The sequence below is a fragment of the Melospiza melodia genome, chromosome 18, assembly GCF_035770615.1.
Source record: "Melospiza melodia melodia isolate bMelMel2 chromosome 18, bMelMel2.pri, whole genome shotgun sequence".
NCBI classification, from domain to species: Eukaryota; Metazoa; Chordata; class Aves; order Passeriformes; family Passerellidae; genus Melospiza; species Melospiza melodia.
The window spans coordinates 347,202-361,300 of NC_086211.1; the positions used below are offsets into that span (position 1 = coordinate 347,202).

Genomic DNA, 14,099 nt, shown 5'->3' on the forward strand with positions numbered 1-14,099 from the left:
TGCCGAGGGCACCGGCTGAGGGCACTGCAGAGAGCACGGGCACTGCAGAGAGCACGGGCACTGTGGAGAGCACGGGCACTGCCGAGGGCACCAGCTGAGGGCACTGCAGAGAGCACGGGCACTGCAGAGAGCACGGGCACTGCCCAGGGCTGTGGGCACTCCGGAGGGCACGGGCACTGCCCAGGGCTGCAGGCATTGCCAAGGGGTGCAGGCACTGTCCAGGGCACGGGCTGAGGGCACTGCCGAGGGCACGGGCACTGCCCAGGGCTGAGGGCACTGCCGAGGGCACGGGCACTGCCCAGGGTGTGGGCATTGCCCAGGGCTGAGGGCACTGCCCAGGGCTGGGGCAGCTCCTCGGGACACAGCTCCTGTTCACAGGCGTTTCCTGCAAGGGTTGAATTGCGCCACACCAACACTCAAAGGTTCGGAACCCGAGGTGTGATGGATCTTCTGATGGCTTTTTAAATATCTGGTGAGAGGGGGCTGCTTTCCAAACAGCAGAATCTACACCAAAATGATCTTGATTTTAATAAGTATTCCATCCTTGTTTGGTAAATATACCCAGTGTTAATGGTGCTTAATGGTGCCTGTAATTGGTGTCTAAAGTTATTTAAAAGTAAATTTACTAGAAAATAATTAGCAATTTTATAGTTCACTACTTCCTAATTTTGTCGATAAAAGTTTTTATGTGGTTTTTATCAGATGACACAATAGGACCATGCTGTGAAATAACCTTTTTTTAAACAAGCAGGAAATTGTGCGCACAAAATAAGATTAAAAATTTTTCCTCCGAATTTCTTACCCTGGCAGCCAGCCCTCCCTCACCCCTCTCTTTTTATTAGCCACTGATTTTTCCTTAATCAGCAGCAGTGAAATCTCCCAGGTATTGCTCGGGGATTTGTTCTTTGTGGCCTTGGGAGGTGCACCCCAAACTGAGAGGTCAGTGAGGAGAGCTGTCCCCCATCCAGGACCTGCAGGCTGGCCCAGGTGTTCTGCTCCTGGTGCTCATTCTGGTCCTGGCTGCAGCACCTGCCTTGCCCAGCCCTGTTGGCCATGGGGGCCACGGCCTGCGGGGCAGCCAGGTGGGGTGACAAGAACCAGGTGGGCTGGGGTCACAGGAGCCAGGTGGGGTCACAGGAGCCAGGTGGGGTCACAGGAGCCAGGTGGGGTCACAGGAGCCAGGTGGGCTGGGGTCACAGGAGCCAGGTGGGGTCACAGCAGCCAGGTGGGGTCACAGGAGCCAGGTGGGGTCACGGCAGCCAGGTGGGCTGGGGTCACAGGAGCCAGGTGGGGTCACGGCAGCCAGGTGGGCTGGGGTCACAGGAGCCAGGTGAGCTGGGGTCACAGCGAGTGCTGTCCTGCTGTGGCTCCTGCTCGTGGGGTGTTGGTGCTGCTGGGGGGCCAGGAGAAATGAAGCCAAGAAATGCAGCTGCTACAATGATTTATTGTTTAGTGCTGGGGGTTCCAGGGTTCAGTTCAGGACAGTCACATCGCTCAGGTACAGAGACACTGACGGACAGAGACGCACTGGGGAGGCAGTGACAGCACAGCAACAAGATTCAGAACAGACCCACTCTCCATTTCCAGTCTCTGAACCAGAAAGTACCAGCTTTTCCAGAACAATGAATCACTCAGTCTGTGTATAAAATTAAATATAATTTATGCTTTGCTAATTGAAACCAAATACAAAATTCAATTTCCTGGGTATTCTAATGCTGACATTTGAATAGTTTTTTTTAAAAAAAGTGTTATTAACCTGACTCTCATTTGGCAGGCCTCTCTCTGGCCAGATAGAAAATAATCCCCCCCATCCAGCCCCAGCTGCAGTGGGGCATGCATGGGGCGCATTTCCGAAGAGCAAAGCAAAATAACGCCACCCCCAGCCCAGCCCAGCGCCCGTGCCCCAGCGCAGGGTGCTGGCATGGCCCTGCTCCCTGCAGCACCGCAGCAGTGGCAGCACCACAGCTGCACCTGGGACAGGGCTGGCGGCTGCGCTGCGCTGTCCCAGCACGCTGCGTGCCCATGGAGCAGGCACCAGGGCACAGGAGCACCCAGGGCACAGGAGCACCCAGGGCACAGGAGCGGGCTCTCCTCTCCCATGGGCGCCCGTCAGCTCCTGCCCAGCTGGAGATGGCGTCGGGTATAAAAAATAAACTCTGAATATATGGCAGAAATGACAGCAGGGAGTGTGGGGGCAGCAGTGAGGAGGGGCACAGGGTCCCCAGCCCGGCCAGGGGCCCCCAGCCCCGAGCTGGGCCCCTGTGCCAGGCAGCCAGAGCCAGGGCCAGCGCCATGCCCAGCCCTGCTCCAGGCTGGGCTGCAGGGACAGGCAGAGACTCCCAGACATCCTCTGCTGAGGGGCACACTGGGCCTGGAGCCCCTTGGCCTCCATTCAGCATCTTGCACCAAATCCCGCAACCACAGGTTTCATGTAGGACCTGTTCTGATATTTGAATAATGTGTGAAACATCATAAGATTATTCTTATTATATACTTCCAATTTTCCTGTAGTAATTTGGGAGTTTGTGGGTTAGTGAAAACTGCGCTATGTCAGGAGCTGTTCTTACATCTGCCCAGGCTGATGGGAACTGGCGGGTGGCAGCAGGGACCTCGCAGTGTCCCTCAGCACGGGCCATGTGGTGAATGGTGCAAATGGCTTCAGCTCTTCTCGTGCAGTCCAAGGCACCGGCACCATTCCATGGCATGGTGAGCCACAGACAGGCCCTGGAACCCTGAGCAGGGTCAGCTTCTCACCCAGTGAATGCAGCAGTGATTTCCTCTGCTGAGCTGGAGTTCTAGGGAGTTCTTTCACCTGAACCAGAACTGGGTCCTGGTCCTCCTGCAGCAGCCCCTTCCTGCACCTCTGCCCAGTGTGAGGGGGCTCTCATGGGGCTGTACCCGAGCTGCAGGCAGCCTTAGCCCTCATCAGAGCACAGAGAGCTGCCAGCAGTGCCTGAGTGCCCTGAGAAATCACCACACAAGGGACCATTTCAGCAGCTCTGCTTCACCTCTGCTCCCCCTCTGCCTGGTTTCTGCAGCAGTGGAGGTGGAGCTGTGCACTTGTGTGAAAGCTCTGCTCCTCTCTGCTGGGCCCAGCAAACAGCTCTTATGACACTGGGGGATCGAGTGGGAATAGACATTTAGTCTATAATTTCTACCAGGATTTGCAAATTTGGGTGACTTGGTCATTTCCACTAGAAAGCACATGTTTTATGCGCTGAGCGGTGCTTGCCCTGGGAATCGATTGCTCTTTTGTAATTCTGAAGTCAGGTGAAGGCTGCTTCCCTGTTCTGCCACCCCAGCTGTCCGCAGCAAGCAGCAGGGATTGCATTTTCAAGGTGCAAACAAATGGCAGTGCCAGGGGTGCTGCCTGTCAGAGCCCGTGCCAGGCTGTCCCAGCCCTCCTGCCCCTCGGTCCCCACATGGCTCCAAGCCATGGGGCAGGGAGCAGGGCAGGGCACAGCCTGGCCAGGGGGAGCTGCGTGGGCACCACTCCGGGCACCACACTGTGCCTTGGCAGCCTGGCTGGGCAGTGGGAGCCTGGCTCACTCTGGGAGCCTGGAGTGCTCGTTCAGCCCCCAGCAGGATGGAGACCTGGGGAGATCCCAGTTCTGATCTCACTGAGCATCTCAGCAAAAAGGAACAACTCTCTTCCAACAGTGGAGGTGCACCCATCAGTCAGAGGAGAATTGAGACCAGGTGTCTGTGGCACTTGGTAAATTCTAGTTTTAGTGCAAGAAGTAATTGAAACGTTTGGTGCAAATGAAGTTCCTGTACATAGTTCCTTTGCAGCATAACTGGCTTTATTCCTTCCACACATGAAGACCAGTGTGCATGTGAGTGCACAAGGCCTGAATTTACCAGATCTGATGCTGCTGTTTGGGCAAAACTAAAATGCAGGGCAGGAGAAATCAAATCTCTGGGTTTGTCCCAGCGCTGGGTTTTGGGAGCCACCCTCTTGCTGGGCAGGAGGTCTGGACCTGCCTGCCTGGCTGCAGGGGGACACCAGCAGCGACACGCTGGCACAGAGTGCCCCTCACCTGAGCAGCCGCGCTCCCCCTGCCTCCTCCTCCTCCTCCTCCCACCTGCCCCGGCCCCAGTGCTGCGCTGGGGAGAGCCCAGTGCAGCCCGAGGTGACACAACAGTTCCAACTGCACACCTGGGGCCACTTCTGCTGCAGCCCTGGCAGCACGAGAGCCTGTTACGCACAGGGATGAGCCTCTGGCCCCAAGAGAGTTTTGGGTCTCAAATGATGATTCACATCCCAAAAACAAAAAAATTTTTTTTCCTGATTTTGTGGTTCTACTTATCACTTTCTTCCTGCTCCCACTGGAAATCTTGGCCTGTCATTTGGTAAAACATGACATTGAAGGGTTTGTAAAACTTCCGCAGTCTGTGGATAACATCTGGGTCTATTTTGGGGTGAGTTCGACCCTTGGACTTGCCCAAACACCGGGGAGCACTGCTGTCCTCTGGCTTCTTTAGACAGGGAAACCCCTTCGTCTTATTAAAATAAAAATGCTTCTCTGTCACAATCCTCTTGAGGCCTAAGAAGTCCTGGACCTTGGCCATTTCCCCAGCTGGGTCAGTGATGAGCCTCTCACCACTGACAAACAGGATCTGGGAGAGGGGGAAATACTGGAGCCAGTTTTCCAAGTGCAGGGCATAAATCCCAATGCGGATAGCGCTCCAGGAGGCATCAATCAGCCCCAGGGTCCTGTTCTTGAAGGCCAGCACCTCGAAGGTGGGGATCTCTGGCTTTTTGGAGAGGGTCTGTGTGTAGTCCGAGATGGCGCGGGTGACGGGGTCGCGCACCACCACGATCAGCTTGGCGTCCTTGGCCATGGAGTGGATGCGCCGCGGGGCCTCGTTGGTCACAAAGTAGCTGGGCGTCTTCTCCATGGTGATCTGGCCCTCCAGCGTCTTGGGCATCACGTTCCTGTGCCAAAGCAGAGCAGGGGTTAGCGAGGGGCAGGCAGGGCTGGGCACCTGGCGCAGGTGTGACGGGACACGCAGGCGGAGGGATGCTGTCACTCCTGAGTGTCCCCAGACCCAAGCCCTGCTGGCTGTGCTTCTTCTCAGCCCCAGCCACAGCGGGCACCCAAAATGTAACAGCAGCCTCGGTGACACATTAAGCAGACAATTTGCCACAGGCGTGTGTAGACCACAGCTAATTGACACTAAACCCGCACAATACCTGCCTGCTCAGAAGCCATCTGCTCCCATTTGCTCAATTAAGCCTATTCACTCCCGAGCCGTGTACGGAGCGCCGCAGTTCGGATTACACAGGACCTTTTTGTTATGATGACATGATTTTAAATGTCTCAGCTAATAAAACTTAATACAGAATAAGATCCCTTGCTTCTAGTACAATAATTAAATTTATTTACTATCTTGTGTGTGAGAAAGAATGACTTTTCTTTTATCTCTAATTCACATGCTCTGTCAATAATTAATTGCAGCTGGGTTTTGAGCTTCCTGTGCAAGCACTTTTATTAGCCAAAAGGAATTTGCCTACTGGATAAATTAGCATGTAGCAAGATTTTCCTGGATAGCATATTACCATATTGTAAAATGAAACTGCAGCGAGATAGCAGTTATGTCTAAGAAAATGAAGAGGTAAATTCTTGTCCCAGTGCCACCAGTTAAGGATTATCATAGCCAGCCAGGGGCTTTTAAGTGATCACAGAATCACAGAATGAGCTGCATTGCAAGGGACCCACATGGTGTCCCCTGCAGGAGTGTCACAGCCTCGGTGACACCTGTTGTGCTGCCAGATGGCGCGGGGGCTGGAGGCTGTGCCGCAGCCTCGCCGTGCCCCAGCCGTGGGCAGCCCCAGCCCGGCCTCAGTGCCAAGGACAGCAACGGGGCCGCTGCCCCGGGGAGGCACCCACGGCGCCGGGCAGATCTCCCGCGCCAGAACGGAGGGTGGCCGTGCCCATGGCCTTGCAGGATTATCCCTCTGTACTGCAACTATTTTTAGTACAAACATATGGTGAGGAAATAACGTGGATAGGCTTGAAATGGCTCTGTGAGAGCACCTTGGACAGCGACAGCCACAGTAAGGCTGACGTCAAAGTGCTGGGCCCCAGGAAGACCCATTTCAGCAATAACACAGCTGAAGCCGGGAGCAGAAGCAGAGGACAGGCACAGCCTGCTAGATGTGCCTGTCACTGTCACCTCCTATTTGTCTGCTAAAGGCATCATCTGGCTTTAACGCCTCTGTAATCTGTGTATTCACGGCTGGCACCGTCCAGCCCACCAGGCTTGCTCTGCTGGGAGCAGGGGTGATGAGGGGTCTCAAGGCAAGAGTGAGGGTGGGTTTGCTGCTGCCACAGGGCCGCCAGTGTCCTCAGCACTTTGGGTGAAGAGGCTGGCGCTCCTCGGCTGCCCCTGAACTGCTGCAGAGCCCTTCCTGCTGAACAGTCCTGACTGAGCACCAGCAGTGCAGCCTGCGGGGCTGCAGCTCTCCCCGTCTCTGGGCCAGCATGCTGCTGGCCAGCCTCTCCAGGGAAAGCCATCCCCATGCACCAGGTCCTGCTGCAGCTGCCTTCCCAATGGCAAGGGGCCTGCAAGCCTTCTGTCCAGAGCACTCTGGTGCTTCATGTGTGCCTTGCATCAGCCACTTGAGCAGCAGTGGCACGGAGGGAGCAAGGATTAGTCAGAATGGTGTATCTTGAGGTATTTATTCCTTTAAGAAAAAAATTAAGAAAAAAAATAAGAGGGATAGGAGCACCTGGGGACTGCAGATGCTGCAGAATTACAGACCAGCTTCCCTGGGGAATCCAGTACCTGAATTTAACAGCCCTGTGGGAAGGAAGCAGCTTTTATGGCTATGCACATCACAGCAAGACCCACGGATGATCAGGGAGGAGCCCTTGGGTGCCCACTGCTGTCCTACAGGGAGTGGGGCAGTGGGAGGTGCTGCCCCCAGCAGCACTGCTCCGTGCCCACTGCCACAGCCAGCCCATGGGCAGGATGGGGAGCGACCCACCTGCAGCAAGGACAGCAGCCACATGGTGTCTGCTCCCCACTGCGGCACCTGATGCCCCAGGGCTTTTGGTTTGGTTTGTATAAAACAAACACACTGGGGGTTTATAAAAGAAGCATGAACAAACGTTAATTACAACTGCCCCTTCAGATGATGTTACCATAATAAACGAGAGCCAAGAAATTGCAGAGCTAATAATCTGGAAGTGTTGCCACATTTAAGGACTGTGTTTAACTCTGTGCACAATAAAGACAAATAGATGGATGGGCTGGCCCTGAGGAGAGAAAACAGGGAAGCAGCGATCAAGGAAAAGAGGAGGAGAAGCAGATTCAGCAATTGCTGCACGGTTTTAAGCATAAAGCTGGAAGCCACGGTTTGTCCTCAGGACACGCTGGCCATGCAGAGCCCGGAATGACTGTGGCTCTGGGACATGCCTACAGAAAGGCTTTACCCCAAACTCTGCTGTGCTTCAGAATCCCCCCTCGTGCTGCTCTGCTGGGCAGGAGCTGAGCTGCCCTGTGCAGGTGAAGGGGGCTTAGCCTGCAGCCCCGGGGCCGGGTGCCCTGTGTGCCCTGTGTGGCACGCGGTAAGCGCTGCCAAACAGAGAGCAGCACGCTGCACGGCCAGCTCCTGCTGCTGGGAATAGCAGGGGTGTTAAAGCTGGAGCAGCCGAGCCTCTGGCGCGGCAGGAATGCTCCTCAGAGCAGTTAACCTTCACAGAGCTGCTGCCATGTGCTCTGCCCTAATTGCGTGTGTGCCGACAGAATTCTAACCAGCTCTGTGTGCAGGCAGAGCAGCGCACAGGGCTCCCCTGCAGCGGCTGGTGCAGAGCAGTTTGTGGTGTGGGGCTGGGGCTTTGCTCCCTCTGAACCCATTTTGGCGTTCCTGCCGTGTCTGTGTCCCTTTCGAGGCCAGTCTGGTCGCTGCAGATGCACGGCCAGGGAGTGACCGTGCCCGGCATGCCCGCACAGGGCCCCGCAGGGGCGAGGGGCTGGAATGGGACATGTCTGCTCGCGGCTCTGCCACTGCTGCCTCCCCACCTGCCCCTCTTCCCTCTTACCACTGCTCGCCTGGAAAAGGGGAGCAGCGACAGCGATGCCCTGGCAGGAGCTCTGCTGGCACAGGCATGAGCCAGCCTCCTGCCCCCTCACGGGATGGGCATCGTCCCCTTGGGCTGTCCCCTTGGTCCCCACACTGTGCAGTGCCAACACCGGGCTGCCAGGCTGGCCTTGGGCCCGGGAATCACCAAGCAGATGATCCAATATCTATCACTGAGCACTTGCTTGGGCTTTGGGTATTTCTCTCCTTTCCTGTTCATTGCCCAGTGCTCCTCAGAGGCTGAGGAGGGGCAGAGTGCTCTGTGCCCCCTGAGCTGCACAGGGGCTGCTGCTCTCACTCCAGGTTTCTGCTCTGTACACAGAGAGCCTCCAGCAGGACAGCTGGCTCCTGCCCACCCTGGCTTGGAGCAGGGACCCTCATTGGGAAAATGTGCTCCGGTAATTGCTCTTAACTGCTGGTTTCAAACAAGCTCTTTATTTTCAAAGGATACATTTTATAAATTTGCGAATTTGCATGTTGCCAAAATCCCCTTGTGGTTTATTTAAATCCAGATTATCTTGTTTATTCCTTCAGTCACAGCTGTCATTTATCTCTGTGTAGGCAGCTTGTTCACCATGTTGCAGGTTTCCTGCAATCCCACTCAAAAAGAGTCTTTGTTAACTGTGTTTTCATGTTCTCAACAAGAGAAAAAACTTCATAGCAACTCCCAGGGCTTGGGGGATCACAGAGGAGGACGAGGATTTGCACAGCTGCCGTGGAAAGAGGAGATGGCCAGGTGCTGCAAGTGTCACCTGCCCACAGAGCTCTTCTCTGCTGCTCCTTGGGGTGGAGCAAACAGCTGCTTTTGTCTTCTGAAAAGACAAACATGAATCCTTTTTCTTTTTATTATTAACACATTCCAGTATAATTGCTTGAGCTGTCAGCTGTGACCTGCCAGTAATTCAGCAGGCGTGGGACTTTCAAGGGGAGAGCTGCATTGCAACCGAGCCCGCAGTAAGCATTAAAAGCAGAACCCATTTGCTATAAGCCCCCGAGTCAAATCTCTTGTTGAATTTGTTCAAACATAAATTTACAGCTGAATTTACATAGGTTTAATGTTTTATAATCTTTTCAGTCTGTGAATCTATATTCAAGAGTGCATTAGCTCAGAAATATTGTGCTTAACGCTGAAAATAATTTTAATCTCTCCAAAGTCCAATCCTTTGCACATCACTAAACCTCAGAAGCCAATCCCTTCTAATAAGAGACACAAAACCTGCATCTGTCGCTGCCTAATAGATTCACATTGCTCTAATTCAAACAGCTCACATATGTCTGTTAAAAAACACTAAACACAAATTATAAAGCCCTTTCAGAAAAGTGGGTGCCAGCTCAGACTAGGGGCCAAAGGAACTATCCCCAGGAGACTCACTGGAAGAGTTTAATGGTTAGAGGTCTGGTGGCTGGGAGAAGGGGGTGAACCACCCCTCTCTGTGACTTGCATTCTGCTTTTGCAGGGCTTGTAACCCCAAATTAGTGGCTGCCGGTACCATTGGTTTCCCTCTCCAAAACAAGGAGCTTTCCCTCTTCCCAGGGTTTCCGAAGCCATTCGCTGTGCACGCAGAACACTCCTGTGAGGGGCAGTTTGGGGACGCTCTGTGCCAGCCGTGTCCCCGCTGAGTCTCTCCCCGTGTGCCCCGGCCCTGCAGGATGTGGGAGCCCCGGAGCCCAGTGCAGCCAGGGAACAAGAGGCAGCTGCGGCTTGGGAGCGTCCCAGTGTCCCTCAGCAGGGCCGGCCCTTCTGCCAGTGCGCCCAGGGCTGCCTGGAGCCGTCCGTCCGTCCGTCCGTCCGTCGGTCCGTCCGCAGCGCGCTCCCGGGTTGCCATACCAACGCAGGTGCTAACGCGTGTTGACTCGCTGAGAGCCGAGCTGATCAGAGAATGGCAGCTTGGGGCTGCCATGGCAACCGAGATGCCAAACTGGAATCCGTGTCAATAGCAAAGGTATCCGGGAGGCGGCCGGAGCGCGGGGGCAGCGCCCGGCGGGGCTGCGGGCACCGGGGCATGAACCTCCTCAGGCTGTGCCTGCCCGCTGGGGCATCCCGGCACCGGGGCATGAACCTCCTCAGGCTGTGCCTGCAGGCTGCCCCTGCCTGCTGGGGCATCCCTGCACGGGGAGCATCCACATCCTCAGGCTGCTCCTGCCTGCTGGGGCATCCCCGCACCGGGGCATGAACCTCCTCAGGCTGTGCCTGCCCGCTGGGGCATCCCGCACCGGGGGCATGAACCTCCTCAGGCTGCACCTGCCTGTCGGGACATCCCGCACCGGGGGCAGCCACATCCTCAGGCTGTGCCTGCCTGCCGGGACACCCCGCACCGGGGGCATGAACCTCCTCAGGCTGCCCCTGCCTGCCGGGACATCCCGCACCGGGGGCAGCCACACCCACAGGCCGCTCCTGCCTGCCGGGGCATCCCGCACCGGGGGCCGACCCGCCCGGGCTCGCTCCGCAGCGGTGCCTGCAGCGAGGCTGCACCCAGGGCAGCCCTGCAGCCGCACCCCCGGACATGGGAAAGTGCCTTCGGAGCACAGCCTATGTCTAACGCGATTTTTCACAATATCGCCTAGTCTAGAGTCCAGCGATCCCAATGAAAGGGCTTCTGTGTCTCCACAAAATGCAAAATCTTTAACGGCTCATTGGCATGTGCTTAAGTTGGCCTGGATAAGAAGTTACTCCTGAGAACCTGCTATTGATTCTGTCAAGGATTCAAAGGTTTTATAGGCATCGCTCAAGATCTCTTCAGTACTTGTACCTTCTTAATGGCTCCCATCACCAGTGGCACGGGAAGCATCGCCCAGCGCCCTGGGAGCAGCCGTGTCTGTGCCGGGAGCCGGAGCCGCGCCGCACCCGGGCCGGGGGCTGCCCTCAGAGAGCCGGGCAAGGCGCCCTGGCAGCCTGAGAGGGGAGCCGGGGGCTCCTCTGGGGTCTGCTGGGAGCTGGGGCAGATACCGGGGCTGGGAAAGGGCAGGGGGCAAACTGCACCCGGGAAGTCTCCTCTCCTCCTACCACTATGCAACAAAATCAGTGGGCAGGTGGCTGAATAGCAGACAAAAATATAAATATGCTCTGATTTCACTGGGACCATCTGGCTCAGGCATGATAGGTGGGTAGGAATGCTATAATCATGGAGCAGAGTACTAAGCTGATCCATTAAAGTCTTTTAGCAGAAGCAACTATGGAACCTATATTAATCTGGCAATGCTTTGTGAACAGACATCACAAGGTTAGATCCATTCAGCTGCAATTAAAACCAGCCCTCACTGATCAGGCTAGCTGGGAGAGCTGCTGCAGCATTGTGTTCCCCAAGGCTCTCATGAGTATAGACTGTTGATACTTGCACAATGTAATCTGAAATTATGATCCTAATGCTAAATCTTGCTTTCTTCTGTTCTCTCCTCAAGTGGATCTCCTCTGGGACACGGCTGCTGCCTTGTGCCCAAATCCCTTGCCTGCACAGCTCTCACACAAATTGGATAGGCTCAGGTTAGTGCCGGGGGGTTCCTGATGGGGAAGTGCCTGACATTGCTTGACCAGGGATAAATTTGGCCCAATCTCTCCAATTTCAGTGCAAGATTTATTGTTGTTAGGCATGTATGGAACAAGTTGTGAGAAAGGTTGGAAATGCATATTTCTAGCCCCTCTGCTGCCAAAGTTATTTCGATGAAGTCTCACTACCATTCCCTACAGAAGGCCAAGATCCCATTCACTGGGAATCTCAGCATTGTCTGCTGGATTTAGTTACTGTGTTAGTCACAGTTATAGCAAAGGACTCACGGGCAGGCAGGGGGAGGCCTGCTCCTCTTACTGGGGATGTTCAAGTCCAGCTAGTCTGCTCCCAGCCCAGATTTCCCTTCAACACAGGAGTTCAAGCCCTCTCCATGCCAGTTCACTCACTTTCCACCGGTTCTTCGTGCCCCATGCCAGTGCTCAGCTATGGGGCAGAGCTACATGAAATGCTGATGCACATCCAACCTCTGCAGGACAGAAACCTCTCTGAATCATGCAACCCAGTGCACCTCGCTGGCAGCAGCCATCACACACACTCCCTTCCCACCCCTTTGGGATTCCAGTCTGGGAGATCAATACCGATATGCAGCAGCAGGAGCCCTCAGCACCGGCTGCGTTCCTCCTGCCCCAAGCAGAGCACCGGGAGCCCGCAGGGACACCCGTGCAGGTGCTCTCCTGCCCAGGACTGCTCCCACCCAGCCAGCCCTGACGGCTGCTGCGGTGCCTGTGGAAGTTTCAGGACTGTCAATAGCAGATGCTGCTGGCACTGCAGGCTGCAGTACCTGGAGCAGCCAGTTGGAAAAGCCACAGCTCATGGGGAGAGCTCGGTGCACACCTAACACTGATCAGACTCAACTGGGTGGTCAAATCACTCCAGTTTCCCAAATATGGGATGGGCCCTTCCCAAAGAAGGCCAGGGAAACAAAATATTAAAATATAGTGGTTTGGAGCTGCAGATCCTGAGGAGTCCTTTTTCATCTTCAGGAAAATTTAATTCTACCAGGAAAAACACGCAGGCAATAATGGCTGCCTAAGTGAAAGCACCACAGCTGTATCATACTAAAAGCTTTTCAGGGAAAAGAGTAAATAAATTCTATTCTTCAGATGTATCTGGATGTTATCCTAACGCAGTGCCAGAGTAATAGGTAAGCCATCAGCAGCTAAAAGGCTGGGAATTGTTATGGGGGAGCGGTAGTGCCAAAGAGGCTGCAAACAGCAGTAATCGTTCACACCCTGCGCTGAGCCCCAGCTGGGCACGGCACAGGCACCAGCATAACCAGGCTGGACACAAAACCACAATCCAGGCGGCCACAGGAGCCCCGGGCAGGTCAGGGGGGCTGGAGGAGCACGACCCTCTGCGCCTTCACACCCGCAGTTTGCTGTTCCTTGTGAGCTGCCGTGAGACGGATCCACGCGAGCCATCGCTGCAGGCGGAGCAGCTGAAGGGCAGGTGGGGAGGTCACGGCTCTCTCTCTGCTCTGCCAGCAAAGCCAGCTCCAAATCCCTCCACAGGGACACCGAGCGGCGAGACCTCCCCAGCTGCCCAAAGCAGGACATCCCGCTGCCTGAGTGTCTGCGTGCAGCCTCTGGAGCCCGGCAGGTGCCCGGGCAGAGCCCCCGTGCTGCCCTTGCGCACCGGTGCCCAGCCCCTCCTCTGCCTCCTCCCCGCGCGAGTGGCGACCGCGTCCGTTCCAGCATCAGACGAGTCCTGCAGCGGCCCAGGCGCCTCCCAAAACCGCTGCCAAGGACTGCACAGATCCAGGACTTGTCCATTCCCAGCCCAGAACTGCTCCTCTGCCCCTGGAGGGAGTGATGCCAGCCAGGCTGCTGCCGAGGGCACAGCTATTTAATATTTGCTTCTGTTGATTATTTTTGGGTTTAAGTTCATTTATTATGTATGCAAGAATGGTAATACATTGGCATCTGAATGTCTTTTAGGCATACAATATCCTTATTATTCAAAGTGGTTTTTCCTCCATAATTGAATGGTTTACCTTATTATTACACTATGTTAATGACCCAGCATTTCCATTTTTCTATAGGATGCTTAATTGTAAGCAAAGTGCAATCAGAATCAGAGATGCCATCTGTAATTGACAGCATCATAATAACAGCCAGAATTGCAGGAACGAAGCACCAAAATAAGTAACAGTGGGGAGAAAGCTGCCCTGAAACCCCTCAGGAGGCTGATCTGGGCTGGGACAGAGCCCGCCCACACAGGATCCTCTCCCCAAACTCCGACAGTTTGGGCATTAACAGAGATAGAGTGCTATTGATATCAGTTTGTACATTTAATCAGTTTTTTTGCAGTTTTCAGCGAGATGTGAACTATATCCCTGTCCAAGGCATTTGGTTCAAATCAGCTGAGACAGAGAATAATCAAGATTTATGATTCTCATTCTGACTCGGATCACACAGTCAGTGCAAACGGTACCGCAGAGCTTCCTCCCTGAGCCCCAGTGACATCCTCTGCTTGCCCTCACACGGTGATTTAACGTCCATCCC

The 14,099-nt window shown here is 54.9% G+C and overlaps 1 protein-coding gene across 1 annotated transcript in view; it reads right to left on the reverse strand.

Annotated features, from left to right (window-relative positions):
• Positions 1 to 1,424: 1,424 nt before the first annotated feature.
• Positions 1,425 to 14,099, reverse strand: part of HS3ST4 (heparan sulfate-glucosamine 3-sulfotransferase 4) — a 57,812-nt gene continuing 45,137 nt past the window's right edge. The window contains exon 2 of the mRNA XM_063171499.1: positions 1,425 to 4,939. Coding sequence (XP_063027569.1) covers positions 4,303 to 4,939 — 637 coding nt within the window. The 3' untranslated portion in view covers positions 1,425 to 4,302. The remainder of the gene's footprint in view (positions 4,940 to 14,099) is intronic.